The sequence below is a fragment of the Rhinichthys klamathensis genome, unplaced genomic scaffold (genome assembly GCF_029890125.1).
Source record: "Rhinichthys klamathensis goyatoka isolate OS25496 unplaced genomic scaffold, OSU_Roscu_1.1 h1tg000064l_1, whole genome shotgun sequence".
NCBI lineage: Eukaryota > Metazoa > Chordata > Actinopteri > Cypriniformes > Leuciscidae > Rhinichthys > Rhinichthys klamathensis.
Genome location: NW_026606607.1, coordinates 1,764,937 through 1,781,645, shown reverse-complemented (window position 1 = coordinate 1,781,645; position 16,709 = coordinate 1,764,937). Strand labels below are relative to the sequence as shown.

At 41.4% G+C, this 16,709-nt stretch overlaps 1 protein-coding gene across 4 annotated transcripts in view; it reads right to left on the bottom strand.

The window, feature by feature from the left end:
* Positions 1–16,709, bottom strand: part of dpp6a (dipeptidyl-peptidase 6a) — a 480,936-nt gene that overhangs the window by 129,013 nt on the left and 335,214 nt on the right. For all 4 annotated transcript variants that reach the window (XM_056249831.1, XM_056249832.1, XM_056249829.1 and 1 more), the window contains one exon: positions 11,582–11,680. In XM_056249831.1, coding sequence (XP_056105806.1) covers positions 11,582–11,680 — 99 coding nt within the window. The remainder of the gene's footprint in view (positions 1–11,581; positions 11,681–16,709) is intronic.

The following is a 16,709-nucleotide window of genomic DNA, read 5'->3' as shown; positions in this document are numbered from 1 at the left end:
CTGCACCTGCGCCTCATCATCCTCATCTTGATCACCATCACCTGTGTCCCATCACCAGCATGGACTATAAAACACTCACTCTCACTGCAGTCACTGTCTGGTATCGTCATCTCATGGCTCACAGACTTCCCGATCACCTACCTGTTCCTTACCTGCTTTCCATCCGTCAAAGACCTGTCTACCTGAACCGATCCACCGTCAAGTCACCTGCAAAAGAGAGAGAAAGAGAGAAAAGGACATTAACCACAGCTAAGCTTCCTTTATGTTTCTATGTCATTGGTTTCTCACCTGTTATCTCCAACTACGATCCTTCTGGACAAATAAAGCAGTAAACTTACCATCTTGTCTGATTCGTCTGTGATCCCTGACAGAAGACCAGACCTAAAATAGTGACAGAACGACCGACCCTAAAGAAATGGACCACTTTGCTGCGGTTGAACTGCTCCTCCTTAAACAAAAGGACCGATCCTTAGAGGAACATCTGGAGGATTTCCTCAACCTCGCTCACTCTACTACTTTCCCGGACGACAGCCTCTGCTGCTTCCTCTGCATGCCGGCCTCAACACCGCCACCAGAGAGCAGTTGTCCGGGAAGGGCCCTCAGTGGAGCTTCACTGATTATGTAGAGTGGGTACTGATTTCCTGTAAATCGCCGTTCACAGTGGGTCCTGTCGAAGCAGAGCCTTCATCGCTGCTTTCGACCAGCCACGCCGAGCCTGCGCTTCACGTCACGCCCGCTGAGCCTTCGCCCTCACCGCTAGTTTCGTCCAGTCCAGCCAAGCCCTCACCGCTGGTTCCGTCCAGCCCAGCCAAGCCTGCACTGCTGGTTCCGTCCAGCCGATCCGAGCCCGCTGATCCTGCGCCTGAGCCCGCTGATCCTGAGCCAGAGACCATCCAGCCAGAGACCGTCCGTTCTGAGCCCTCCTCACAGCTGGTCCTGCCCAGCTCAAAGCCCTCTTCACAGCTGGTCCTGCCCAGCTCAAAGCCCTCTTCACAGCTGGTCCTGCCCAGCTCAAAGCCCTCTTCACAGCTGGTCCTGCCCAGCTCAAAGCCCTCTTCACAGCTGGTCCTGCCCAGCTCAAAGCCCTCTTCACAGCTGGTCCTGCCCAGCTCAAAGCCCTCTTCACAGCTGGTCCTGCCCAGCTCAAAGCCCTCTTCACAGCTGGTCCTGCCCAGCTCAAAGCCCTCTTCACAGCTGGTCCTGCCCAGCTCAAAGCCCTCTTCACAGCTGGTCCTGCCCAGCTCAAAGCCCTCTTCACAGCTGGTCCTGCCCAGCTCAAAGCCCTCTTCACAGCTGGTCCTGCTCAGCTCAAAGCCCTCTTTACAGCTGGTCCTGCCCAGCTCAAAGCCCTTTTCGCCGCTGGTTCCGTCCAGCTCAGAGCTTCCTTCATCGCTGGTTCCGTCCAGTTCAGAGCTTCCTTCGCCGCTGGTCCCGTCCAGCCCAGAGCTTCCTTCACCGCTGGTCCCGTCTAGCACAGAGACTGTTCACGTCAAACCTGCCGAGCAAGAGGCTGTTCCCGTTCCTGAACCGGTGTCAGTTCTCCCCAAGAAAATTTGTGGGGGGGGGGGGCTATCCGTCACCGCCCTGGCCGCCCGAAGGGTCCTGGCCGCCCGAAGGGTCCTCACCGCCATGGCCACCCGAAGGGTCCTCACCGCCATGGCCGCCCGAAGGGTCCTCAACGCCATGGCCGCCCGAAGGGCCCTCACCGCCATGGTCGCCCAAAGGGGCCTCACCGCCGTGGCCGCCCGAAGGGTCCTCACCGCCATGGCCACCCGAAGGCTCCTGAACGCCATGGTCGCCCGAAGGGCCCTCACCGCCGTGGCCGTCCGAAGGGTCCTCACCGCCATGGCCGCCCGAAGGGTCCTCAACGCCATGGTCGCCCGAAGGGCCCTCACCGCCATGGCCGCCCGAAGGGTCCTCAACGCCATGGTCGCCCGAAGGGCCCTCACCGCCGTGGCCGCCCGACGGGTCCTCACCACCGTGGTCGCCCGAAGGGTCCTCACTGTCGTGGTCACGCCCACAGCCTGCTCCGCCCTGGACGCCCGAGGGTCCAACAGCTCCGCCATGGACGCCCGAGGGTTCGTCTGCTCCGCAGTGGCCACGCCAATATCCTGCTCTGCCCTGGCCACGCCTAGGTCCTGCTCCACCCTGGCCGCCTGCACGTCCTACTCCACCACGGCCACCTGCTCCGCCTGGACCATCCTGGAGTCCGTCCAGTTGCACCCGGTCCACCTTCCCGTCACGGACTCCAGGATGCCCACCCCCCCTCCCGTGGTCTGCCTTGTACGGCGCGGGTCGCACCTAGCGGGAGGGGGGAGTTATGTCACATTCACCTCCTTCATCTGTGTCTTCACTACACTTCCCAGCATTCCCGGTCGTCATCATCACCTGCACCTGCGCCTCATCATCCTCATCTTGATCACCATCACCTGTGTCCCATCACCAGCATGGACTATAAAACACTCACCCTCCTTGCAGTCACTGTCTGGTCTCGTCATTTCATGGGTCACAGACTTCCCGATCACCTACCTGTTCCTTACCTACTTTCCATCCGTCAAAGACCTGTCTACCTGAACCGATCCACCGTCAAGTCACCTGCAAAAGAGAGAGAAAGAGAGAAAAGGACATTAACCACAGCTAAGCTTCCTTTATGTTTCTATGTCATTGGTTTCTCACCTGTTATCTCCGACTACGATCCTTCTGCACAAATAAAGCAGTAAACTTACCATCTTGTCTGATTCGTCTGTGATCCCTGACGATTTCATTGTGGCCCATTTTGTATAAGCTGTTTTTGATTGTGGTATACAGCAACAATTTCAAGTCATAAGTCTTAGACTCTTTATTATTTATTGGGCAGCTTTGTATGTCACCAATTATTCAGAATATGCGCAAGTCCACAAGCATTATTTTTGTATGAGAGCTGCTGATACGGAAATCTATATTTTTGTATGAAAGCTGTTTTTATTCTTGTGATTAAATTTTTTTTAGCCTGAAAGATTATATTGCTTAATTGCACATAACAGGAGGATTCCCCCCCCCCAAAAAAGATGAAAGAATATTACAAATATTGTAATTTGCATAATATAGATTAACAAAAATCAGTGGGTTTGGAACGACATGACGGTGAATAAGCGATGACAATTTTAATTTTTGGGTGAACTAACCGTTTCAGAGAGAACTCAAGGGTGTGTGTTTTCTGGATTGAATGTGATTCTGTTTCTTCATAATAGCCCATGTTTACTTTTAAGCCAATAAAGAAATCAGAGTGTTACATTTGTTTTTCTTTTGTCAGAGCTTTACTACTAGAGTGGTTCTGAAAGCACTAGATTTCTGTGATGGAAGCAAGTGGTCGATGGACGGAGAAGCCCGAGGGAGAGAAAGGCTTTGCCTTTGTAAATAAATTACCTGTATCATTGATTCATTTATAGATTAATTCAGTATGAGCTGCATCAGCTGTGACGTTCTGACTTTGATTGATGAGTTGTAGAAACTTCTTTGGGGAAAAAAATATATATTAAGGGAAAACAAATTCTGGACCAACTCTGTATTAAAAAAATCAATTTCTGGCCTGTCCATGAAAATCAAGTAATAGCTAATGTTCCAGACAGGAACTAAGGGCCCCATTTTCTGCGAATCAGCCCAACTAAGTGCTTCTGACACTTTAACGAAGATCAAATAATCAGCCAATGATGGCCAAAGCAGTGCTCTTTGCTTTCTTTAATTGGCTGTGGCAGGGCAAAAGTCTTTACATAAATTCATGAATTCACTGAAGGTGAGTCATGGGAAGTGTGTAATCATGTTAAAATGGTGACAAACCATGTCATATTCCACGTTTCCTACTCTTGAAAAATGGCTTCTCTTCATAACGTTAATCCAAGGGCACAAATATATATATATATATATATATATATATATATATATATATGTGTGTGTATATATATTTATATATATATTTATATATAACAAATATATATAATATATCTTTAAAAAATTGCATTTACCCTAAATGTATTTTAAGACTGGACATATATAACATTTGAAGATTTAAAAGCAACATTTTCAATTTGAAAAATATATTTCATGAAGCCATGCTGTTTACAATATAAATTTAGCATATTTTAAATATATTATATATAGGAATGCTGTACATGTTATTACAACACGCTTACTTTAAATGGTGAGGAACGTGTTAAGCCTCTTTCACTCGATCATCTGGCTGAGACTCTTTCTCTTCTAGAATGGGGCCGCAGGTGTTTTTTGAACTTGAAGTGTTGTTTTGAAGTGTGTGTCCACTCCAAACAGTCTGCATTCAATGACTAAACCCCTGTGTAGATGTCACACTGTTTGCAGCGTGAACAGTTCTGTTGATTAAACTACCATATTATTTTACGCTTTGCTTCCAAAATGTTATGTTATGTATTTGTATAGCACTACCCGCAATTATTGTAAAACCAAAAATAAATAAATAATAAATTAAAGTCCCAATGTGTACGATTTTTGGATTAAAATATCCAAAAAACACTAGAACAATGTTATATATATATATATATATATATTGTTGACTTGTGTACTTACATTATCCCAAATGTTTCCAACAATGTTTAAATCCAGAGAAATCAGCTATTTTAACTAGTGTAACGGCCTGTGTAATTGTGTCGTATGTCAATGACTTCAAATCCGTGTTACCCTCGATTTCTGGTTCTGTAAAAACCATGGAAACACCAAAGACACTTTGATAAATAATGTGTTTTATTAGACAGATGAGAAACTATACAGTGCTTAGCATGAGTGAACACACCCATGCTAAAGTTGACTAAAAAGAGGAATAAAACATTTTCCTTTGGAAATTGAACTTAATGCCTTAATTACAAAAATGAGGAAAATCCAACCTTTAAGGACACCAATTTTATTTGTGAATGAATAATGTATCGTAAATAAATAAATGTTCTTCCTTAAAATACAGGGGGCATAAGTCAGGACACCCCTATGTTAAATTCCCATAGAGGCAGGCAGATTTTTTATTTTTAAAGGCCAGTTATTTCATGGATCCTGATAAAGTTCCCTTGGCCTTCTTTGGAATTAAAACATCCCCACATCATCACATACCCTTCACCATATAGACATGGTTTTATTTCAGTTGGCCTAATAGCTGGTTTGATTTGCATTGAGAGATGATCTTATGGAAAGTACCCCATGCCAATCTCTAGGTATGGTGAAGGGTATGTGATGATGTGGGGCTATTTTAATTCCAAAGGCCAAGTGATCTTTATCAGGACGCATACTATCCTGGATCCATGAAATAACTGGCCTTTAAAAATAAAAATTATTCTATGGGTATTTAACTTGAGGAAGAACATTTATTTATTTACGATACATTATTCATTCACAAAGAAAATTGGTGTCCTTAAAGGTTGGATTTTTCCTAATTTTTTTAATTAAGGCATTAAGATCAATTTCCAAAAGATGATTTTTTATTCCTCTTTTTAGTCAACTTTAGCATGGGTGTGTTCACTTATGCTAAGCACTGTAGCTCAACACGGTTAATCTTATTGTTTGAATCTTTTGTTTTCTTGATTTACCGCAAATAACATTTTTGTACTATGCCTCAGAGACAACACTATTTTGTCTTTGTACTTTAATCGTTAAAATAAACATAAACAACCAAATGAAAGGAGCGCCAATGGCCGACTGCAGCATATAATCATTATACAAACAGCAACGTAAAATATCATAGGCTCTCGGCCCCGTCCTGTTTCATACCACAGTAATGTTAATAAAACTTTAATATATTAGCTCATTCAAGAACATGATTTCAGCCTGAGTCCTGTCATATTGCTTTCCATCGCCTGTGGAGGTGAAGTCGACAACTCCCATGATTCCACGCTCATTCACGACGTCATCAAGCTACGCCTTTGTTTTTTTGTTTTTTAAACTTACATACTGTGCATTTAATTAAAATAAATGAGTGAAAACAAGAAAGAACAATATTTGAAATTTTAAAACTCATTATTGAAACAAACAGAGAGGCAGAGGTTCCTCATTACCTTTCAACTCATTTCCTTCCGACAGATCTGTTTACCTTTGCTGGACTGACATGAACGATAACGAGCTAAAATGATGCTGTGAAAAATGGGCAGAGCATCAATCAATACGAGAGCAGAGACATTGTGCCATAATTTCCAGCTAAATTACTCTACCCGCTTGCTAGGCGGTGAACTGCGCTTTGTTATGTTATGAATCAAAGCCAGATGAGATGAATGACTGTGAGCGCTGAGTTAATGTTCCTGTGTGAGAGTGATGAGGGTGATGCTGATGCCTCCATATAGCTGCGATGCAGGAACATGAACAAAATTGTAATGAAAGAAATGATCAACACTCTGGTTTAAATATGCCACAGCATCTACATAACTGAGATACATAGCTTTTGTTGACTTAGCAGGACAGATAAAACTGCTGTTTTGATCATCTTGCATAGCATGACTATGTTGCAGCCAGAGTAATGCTTAAAGAAAATGACAATTGTTCATTTACCCTCATGTCTTTCCAAATGGTAAGATTTTGAGGGAATAACAATGTACATTTATGTCTGTTTCTCACTCAAAGGTATTGTATGATTTCAGAAGACTTGGAATGTAGTAAACATTTATTGTGCTTTTGTAATCATCCAATGACAACAAATACTATTTTTGGTTCAACTATCCCTTTAAAGTTGCATTGAAACAGAAGTAGCGGCTGTACATTTCCTCCGGTTTGTTGTACATTCAAGTTAATTTAATTAATTAAAACAATTGTGGCGGAATAGGGGTTTGGGGGGCGGTGCATGTGGCACACTTGTTTATTGATCGGATAGAGGCAGATCAAGTTATGACATTTTGATTAAAAATAATTGTTTAAGTAAAAAAAAATAAGCATATGTTTTTTTGACTTATGTATATATTTATGGATTAATTGTTCACAAGGTCAGTAGCATGCAGGGTTAATCTTCAAATTCCTTCAAATATCAAAAGGATTTGACGGTTACACTTGCTCCCGAGAGCCTCTCTTCCTTTCTATGACACATGAAACAAATGCTTATACAATGTTCAGGATAATGCCGAAAGAGCCATTCTGTACAGTGATGTCAATGCAACATGCAAAGAAAATGGAATCATTCAAACTATAGTCTCACATAGCCAGATCTATATAGTCCCTAGTCTCAAATATAGGCCTACTTTATAATCAAACGTGTAATCTTTAATTACCTCATCTGTTGACATGTCAAACATATCCACATCGCTATGATCAGATCCTTTCTTAACTGCTGTTTTCTCACAGCCGTTATCTATGTTGTGGGTTTATTTTGTTAAGGTTTCAACAAATATTCATCTAAACATCGCTCTCAGCTAGGGCTGAAACGATTCATCGAGTTACTCGATTAACTCGATTACAAAAATTCCTCGAGGCAAAAACTGCCTCGAAGCCTCGTTAAATTCCTATGACGCGCACTATACGCGCAGGGATCTATACTATAGCGCGTGATACATTTTGAATTTAGTTGGAGCGATGGCGGAGAGTAAAGATGTCCATAAACGGCAGAGAATGTCTAAAGTTTGGGATCATTATATACTTAAAAAGGAAGAGAACAAGGTGCAATGTGTCTACTGCAAAATAGACCTGGCATACCACAACAGTACGACTTCAATGATTCAGCATCTGAACCGAAAACATCCACTCCATGCTGTTTCACCAAGCGTCGCTGAAACAAGGTAAACTAATGGTGTTCACACCGAACGCGGATAGAGCGTCAAATACGCGTTTATCGCGTCTAGACGCTTGAACATTCGCTCGAGTTCAAATTTTTCAACTTGCGCAGAAGACGTTGGCGGCAAACGCGTAGCCCAACTCGCGTCAGTTGCGACGCCCGCCGCGAATGATGTGTCTATTCGCGTCTTTGCATTGACTTTGTATGTAATCTACTCGCGCAAATAATTAAATTTGCGTTCGGTGTGAACACACCATAAGCCTATGATACATTGATGTTCGCTGATTTTAATCCCACTGTATTTGTAGCGATGTCGGGATGCGGTTTGACTAGATATGATGTTTAGCTTTGATGTTTTTAAGTAGTAAACGTATTCACGATCAATTGCAAGAGAGTATAGCCTAATAAAAGAACCCCTTTACACACACGCACGCACGCATGCACCCTCGTCTCTCTCACGCGCCAGATCAATTGCGGAATGCATCAAATATGCTTAAACTTTTATGTAGCCACGCAACAATAATTTCAGCATGCATTCACTGTATACACCGCGACGTGATGGAGGAACAAATATTGTATTGCAGTCTTTGCGAGACCTTGTATGTATGTCACGTCTTCCAAATAGTTACAGACAACAACAAAAAATGAAATTCCCCAGCCTGCTTCTCCAAATCCACTCGTACTTTTGGGGAAGACATTTTAATCGGCTACCAAAGTAATTGAGCATAGAACATTGTTGGCACTTATACTAAATGGGTAAAAATTGCAATAAATAGGCTTAGTTTTGGAGCCAAACGTTGGAGTTGGAATAAATACCAGTTTTTTTTTTTTTTTTTTTTTTTTTATAAATAAAAGCCAAATGCTCTATCATTTTACAGCCACATAATTTTCGTTACGCATTATTTGTTTTGGTTGTTTAAAAACACAACAAATGTTTTATCCGATTACTCGATTAATCGATCGATTAAGTGCTAGATTAATCGATTACAAAAAGAATCGATAGCTGCAGCCCTACTCTCAGCAGTGTGGGAATGAAAAAGAACTTCACTGTAAGTATATTGGGGCCTTGAATCACGTTCAGTCTTTTGTACATTACATTACAAAACATGAGCACGAGCAGTTAGTAGCGGGTTGAAGTTCACTTAGCGGCCAATAAGTGAATATGCTAATAACAAGGTTTTCTGAATTTCCCATAAAGCCCCTTTAATATTAAATGAATATAAAAAAAAATAGATAAACAAACAACTTCAGCAAGCTTTTGCCATTTGTGTGTGCAATATGGATTTGAATGAACGGTTTGTGGCTAAGATTACAGCTTTATGAGGTTTGAGCATGGAGACGCTTCCATATCTGCACAGCCCAAAGCAGCTGATTAGAGGAGACAGCTTAATAAAGCTCAAACCAAATCAGACTGCTTGATTAATCTACGCGCTGATAAACGTCTTCCTCTTTTTGCATTAAACCATCCGTTTGTATGAGGAATAGACATCACAATCCAGACACATATCCACAAAGATTTAATCACCCTCATTCTGACTTAATTCAGAATTGTAGAATTGCCCCAAAAACTATTTAAAAACCGTCAGACCCACTTAAAAAAAGTCTGATTGGTTATTTCATTAGATATAAAATATCAAAGCAGGTCATCTGAGCTTGAATGCTGCTAAAAAATTTCACATAACTTTACTTTTCTAAGCCATTTTTGCAAAGAATTTAATTGCTGTTTTGGTGATTTTTCCCTTGTGAAAACAGAAAGGTGGTTATTTGCATGAAATGTGCACTTGTAGTGTACTTCAAACCTTAAATATATATTTAAAAAAAAAATGTACTTGCAGATAACATATTATTTAAATAAAAGTTGAGTCGAGTTCCGGTGGAAAGGTGACCTCTGGCCCGACATATGACGAAGGACATATGGCGTAGGCGTAGTGTAAGCTTATGTGTTTTTTGTGTTCGGGTGAAAATAAGAAAGTCATATTCACCAAGGATAGCTTGAGGGGGAATAAATTACAGGGCTCTACAGTCTACCATATCAGTCGCATTTGCGACTGAAAATTACTTTAGGAGCACCAATGTGACTGACTTGATCAGGCCCGGTTCTATGGGGGTGCAACTTCATTGAAACTAATAAGAACATATTGGCAAAACAGATTTTGCAAACGCGCTAATGTGTATTTGTGTTTTGCACTCTGGAGAGCGTGATAAGAGAACGTGTTTTTGCAGCATTGAGCAATGTAGCCAATCACAGACGTGTCTGTTGATTTCTTGAGACACAATGGCCAATCAAAGGCGTTTAAGTTAAAATCCACTCACCGCTAAAACGCTGGAGTTTGTTCAGTGCTGAGTTATGCAAGCTCGCGAATCCTCTCATTATAACAAAGTACAGACACGATGTAAATAAGAGATTTATTGTTCAGTCTAGACAACTTCCTTGATTATAAGGGAAGTTTGTGAGATTTTGACCCTCAGGTCTTCATCAGGCACAATACCAATGTAGAGTAAAGTCAACTTTACATAGAAACAGGTAATCACCTTAATTGGGTCCACACACAAAAACATGTGACAAATGAATCAAGGATTCAATGACCCTTTCATAAACAGTCGCTTGCTTTTTTCCTGAATGAATCAGCCGTTTGAAAGAATCGATTGAATTCAGTCACAAAGACAGTGACTTGCCTCTCCGTACTGGCGGTTTTATTTCATTTCAAATAAATCATTTCAGTTATTTAAATAATTTAATATTTCTATATTCAAAACTTTCTATTTAAAACAATAATCTCATAACATTATTATCATACCACTTCTGAGCCTCATTAAACAGTCTGTAAATATACCTAAATGCCACTTTTTTGTTCTTCTATGCCACCTCTGCAGTGCAAATATGAATTTTGTTGATACTGATTTCATTTGATTGGTAACTTTTTCTTCCTGATTGTGTATTAATATATTAACTCAATTTATAAATATAAATTTATGAATTTGACATAAAAGATGTCACATTTAATAAGGTTAGAAAAAAATGCCCTTACAGAGGTTAAAACATGCCCCAGCAAGTCATTTTAAGGATTCAAATATCACCTCATAATGGGAAGGTTGATTTCAGTCATTGATCAGAAGGTGCTCCTAAACTTTTGACTGTGCTCCTAAATTTTTTACATTAGGAGCACAGGTGCCACCCCCCACCAAATTTTGGGTGAACAAACCCTTTTTGACCAAAACATAAAAGTTATGTTTATTGACCACTAGAGCAACAAAAGTTACTGACTGAAGCTTTAAATTTGATACTTTTTCACACTTTTAAATTCTATTTTAAAGTATTTTTTTCTGTAAGGGTTAGAAGACATACAATGTCATTTCTCCTCAAGTACACTTGCCAATGATTGAATCACTAACATTTCACAACGACAAAGTGTCACAATTCTTAAATCTCAACACCATATCTATCATTTTGAAACCTAATTTTTAAAAATGTTTTGCTTTAAATCCGCACTTATGCTTATTTAAAACCGGATTCCACTTGTTATGAAGCAATTATAAAGCAGTGACTTGTTATAAAGCAGTTAGATTTTAATTAGGTCAGTATAAGATCTTGATTCTCAAATGCTTTTTTTGATAAATTTGATAAATGTCTGACTATGAAAAAGGTGGAATTCGTTTTACCTTGAAGAGGAAACAACGCTGTATTCTGCTGCCTCTCTGAATTGATTATGTGCAAAATGAGAATTATAGTACGTTTGTGACTCAATGCTCAGATAATCTCTGCAATCTTATTAGACACTGGACATCTAATGGAAGAACGGCGCTAGAGGAAATCAAATGTCTGCTGATGAAAGCACTTACTGCTGATCCACTTAGCGTCCGGGTCGTGAACTTTGAAGTCTTTCTTGAAGATTTCCTCCACTGACACTTTTCCCTTAAAGGCCAGGCTATCGTCTTCACCTATAGGGAGAGAAATAAAACAGAAAAGCCTTTTAGACCTCCAAGTTTATTTATTCACCTCCACTATCTCCTGCACAGTGCATGACAAAAACTCTCAGTTTTTCAGGTTAACGGGAGGCAAACTGTATCTGCATTGGGCTGGATTGGCTGACAGGATCTTCTTATAAGGTAGCCTGGTGATTTTTCCTCTAAAAGAAGTGATAGTCTCTCTTTACTAATGCAACTGTAGCTCTTGGGCCTGATGTGAAAACCACAGTGCTCTTTTAACGCAGTTCTGCAAAAGTTCTGACTGTTCCAGCCTCCAGTAGCGCCTGGGGTCATTATCTCCGCAGAACCGCTGTGCTCAAGGCCCAAAAGATCGCCTCCATCAGGCCACCTCTGTTTGACATTACCTCTCATTTGTTCAGCACACGGTACGAGTGCACCAACTTTCCGCTGGTAGTTGAAAAGCGTTTTAAATCACACGCATTGAGAAGGAATGCGCCGGCAGAGCTTTGCATTAAATGACAGCCCCATAAGGTGAGAATGAACACCAGAATGTATTCAGTGTGTTTGACAGAGAAAGCGGGGAAGAATCTATCAGCTCACGCGCACTTCATCTCGCTCCGACTAATATTACGCTGTCACTTTGACTCGTGTACGTGTGCAGGTTGGAGCGTGGGCTGGGTGAAATTCTCCAGCGCCGCAGAGGAGGGGGGGAAAAAGGGAGGAAATGGAAGTAAACACAATCAGGCGTCCCTCCAGGCTCTGCTTTAGACCAATTGAATGTTTCATTATTAAAATGGGCTTTGTGCATTTACAGCTGATGCCAGCACTAACCTGATTTATTTAGTCATAATTCCGCACATCAGATATGATCACAGAGTTCTTTCGTCTAGCATATGACTCATTTCATATGCATTGGAAGATGCAGGAAAGGCAGTATCTGATTTGTACCATTTTGCTGTCAGGATGAGCAGGATTATACATCCTAAATAGGAAGACTGCAGAAGAGCAAACGTCAGAAAGCCTCAGAAATATACTGTTTGGAACCAACTTAGGTAGTATTTCGTCTTAAATTGCCTTGTGGACTAGAGTCTGGTCCACTCTCCGGATTATTCTGCCGCCTATTTGGAAGGAAGGGGCTGTCTGATTGATTTGTCAAGCACCCAACCATAGTTTAATTTCCTTTGCGATATTTGAGAGTGGATAAATGTGCATTTGTACATAATTGAGAGTAGAATGTACAGTTGTGTTTGAGGATATCTCATTTATTGGCTGTACTGTCTTTTCAACAGGTTTCCCACATGACCAATGAATTTCATTGGCTTTTCCAATTGTTCAATATTACTGGATGGAGCTTTAATAAATATAGATAAAACACTCAAAAAAGCAATTTCTAGACAAATTGGTTTAGAGCTGAGCATAACTAGAAGTATTTTAAAAAAATCACAGATATTTCCAGGTTTTCAATGGCCATGGGAACCTAATAGTCTCAACAAAGATTTGAAGCCATAAGCCTAGCAACCTTTAGATAATCCAGTGTCTAACTCTAAGAAGCAGATGGAGCTGCAGCAGAAGGTAGTACGTTGCTCCCAAGATAAAAGGGTCATAATATTTCTTAAAAAAAAGAGAAATAGTTTATATTTAACTATACTATATATTTACAATAGTAAAACATTCAAATTATATAATAAAGATGGCGCCTGCATGACTGCGACTGGACCAGCTCTCTCTCCCTGCAATTTCTACACTGTCCTATTTAATAAAAGGCAAAAAAAAAAAAAAAAAACACACCCAGAAGTGTTCACTGTAGCAGATTTTGTGACTTTTTTGACAGAACATGACTTTGTTTCCTGGTGGGCTGATAAAACCTGTATCAGAAATTGCATAAAAGCCAGGCAATCTGATAGAAGCCAACTTTTTTGGTGCAATATGCATCACGCTGTCCATGAGCGGTCCGTGAAGCCTGAGGCTGATACTAGGAAACAATTAAACGTGAGCAGAAAAATTAACTCAAAAAGTGGATAAACCTACATATTACATCAACATCAATATTTTAGGCAAACAAGATAGAATAATCCCTGTCAATGTGTTCAGTCAAGTGAGATTCAAAGAGTGACAACAAAAGAAATGTCTTGGGCGTGCATTCAAGTTTTATGCCCTGCTGGTGTGTCTATGTTAGAGCTGATGCATGGTGCAAAGAGGAGAAATGAGCCCAGCTGGAAGCTTCTCCGCCTGGCTGCTTGCTATAGAGAGACTGCAGCGTGCCTGGACTGTGCACTGTTAAAGCTGAGCTGCCCACTATTGCAGATAGATTAATATTCATCACTGTAAACACACATTTAGAGTTCTCAACGGGTCGGGTCGGCCCGACAAACCCGACGGGACCCGCGGGTTCGGGTCGAAAATATTTGCAAATGACTCGGGTCGGGTCGGACCTCGGGCTTAATCTTTTGAATTGTACAGTGAAAGAAAAAAAAAACATTTATTATTCATCGCTGCTGTTCACTGTAAAGAAAGTCTGGCTGCTGCGTGCAACGTGCATCGCGACGCGAGGGCAGACCTGACGCCGCTGCGTGCACGCCTTTAGCCCGGAGAAGAAGATGGAGTTGGTGAAAAGTAAACTTGCTGCAGGTGAAATCACCGTTGCTCAGGGGCGGCGCGACACGTTGTGTGATTATCTCGGCAGTTTAGGACATCGCACAAGATTTGCGTCAATACAGAAAACATTTAATCACTGGATAGTTTTTTTCATTTATTGAAATGTGGTTTATGTCAGCTGGATGGGCGGAATGTGTGAGACGTGAGAGTGCGCGCGCGCGGCCGGGGCTCTCTCTCTCTCTGCGTCAAGCGCAGCAGTCATTCTACATACATCACTCACCGATCAAAAGGGTGGCGTCGGGCCGCGGGTCGGGTTCGGGCAGATAATTCATGTTGATGTGTCGGGTTACATCGGGTCCGGGCTTTAAAAGCCACGGGCCGGGTCGGGTCGGGTTGTAATTTTCAGGCCCGTTGAGAACTCTACACACATTTACTAAGTTGGGTTAGTTCACCCAAAAATGTAAATTCTGTCAGTAATTACTCATGTTGTTCCAACCCCTTAAGACTTTCGTTCATCTTCGGAACACAAATTAAGATATTTTTGATTAAATCTGAGAGCTGTCTCACTCCTCCATGGCTTCTCTGTAATTGAAACTTTTTTAAAACCGGCCCAGAAAGTTAGTAAAAACTATTTTTAAAATAGTCCAAGTGACTACAGAGGCTCAACCATCCGTTTATCAAGCGACGAGAATACTGTGTGCGCAAAAAAACACACAAAAATAACGACTTTATTCAACTATTCATTTGTTTCTCTGTGGGCCTCTGAGTGAGTTCACGTAGTGTAACTGCGCAGCGCTTCTGGGTTGTACGTCAGAACGTAGGCCCACTATTGGCCGACGTTGGTCATGTGTGTGATGCGTGTGATGCTGGCCAATAGTGAGCCTACGTTCTGACGTACAACCCAGAAGCTGTTACACTACGTGAACTCACGTCAGTAATTACTGACAGAATTTTCATTTTTGGGTGAACTAACCCTTTAAGCTGGCTTTGGAAGATTTGGAGTATGGTGCACAAATGTGCACAAAAACATTCATGGTGCTTTATAATATGTTTTTGCCTTTTGTGGAGCTTAACAGTAACAACCATGAGTTCACACAGTATCAGATTTGGATAGGTCCTGTCTAACTGATACCCGATCCGTCAACAATTCCAGTATTGGAGCCGATACCGATACTGAATATCGGATCGATGCATGCTTAGTGTATAGTATGCCATTTCGCAGATATCCTACATCTGGGGAAATTTTTAGCTTTCTGTGAAAGTGGTGTTAGTGTGTGAAAATTATTTAGATAATATTAGAGTGGTGAAGAACCTCTCCCAGAAATTCACTGCCAAGAAAATGGCGAAAATAAGGAACATGTAACTGACCAAATAAGAAAATGAGGACAATTACAGGCATTAATTACAGAGCAGCAAGAGCTTTCATAAGCTGCAGAAATGGGAGATGATCTCCACTTCAAAGTGAGAATGGCTGAATGAAAGGAACTTTTGTTATTTAAGAAGATTACAGTGTTATCTGTAAGACTGTAGGTCTAACGTACTGCTGATTTCATATGCACTGCTCTTTGTTTGACAGACATGTGGATCTTTCTTGTCAGCCCTTCGGCCCAAAGTTAATGAAACGATTAAAAGGAAATGAATACCTTCCGGTTCAGTGTATGATTCATTATTTTTCTTAATATATGCTGCTGTGTTGATGTGGAGCAGAAGAAGAGAGTGTTATTTTCATCATTTGCTGATGTGAAAATGGAACGTGAATGCTGAGGAAGGAACATTATTAAAGGCCATCTGTATGTTTGATGCATTGACAATGCTTTCATTGAATCTTGTGCTTTAAAAGATGTGCACACAGGATTGTCTATGTACTCTGACTTTGTTGGTATTCATGAGAGAGGCTGGTGTAAACTACTCAATTCACTGCTGTCAGCTTAGATATCACCAAAATATTTAAAAGGCGTTTAAAATCACTTTTTTGGGGGGAGAATTACTCTGGCAATATCACTGAAAAAATCCTGGAGAGTTGGAAGGTGACTTGGCTGATCTCTATGCAGAAAGAAAGTGCAATTTCTGTAACAACAGGACAGAGAAGCGAAAATAACTTTGGGAAGGTTATCTGACAGACCCCCCACTATGGTGCCACGGAGCGCAATGGTTCCTGAGAGATTTGTGCGGAAACGGAGTCCTTCCCGGAGAAATAAGAGTTTCCATCACAAACCCTCTGAGGAATGAGCTTCTCTGACATGTCCAATTAGCTGTCATTGTGTCAGTCAAGCGTCAGTCTTCAGTGAGAAGTGTTTTCTCTAAAAAATAATAATAATAAAGCTGAGATAAAAGAAGACCTGACCCAGTTTTCCAGTCAAAGCACTGATCGAGCCCCATCATATCAACCAATCCGTTACATGAAAGAGAGGACATGTCACAGTGAGACACGAGCAGAGATTGAGAA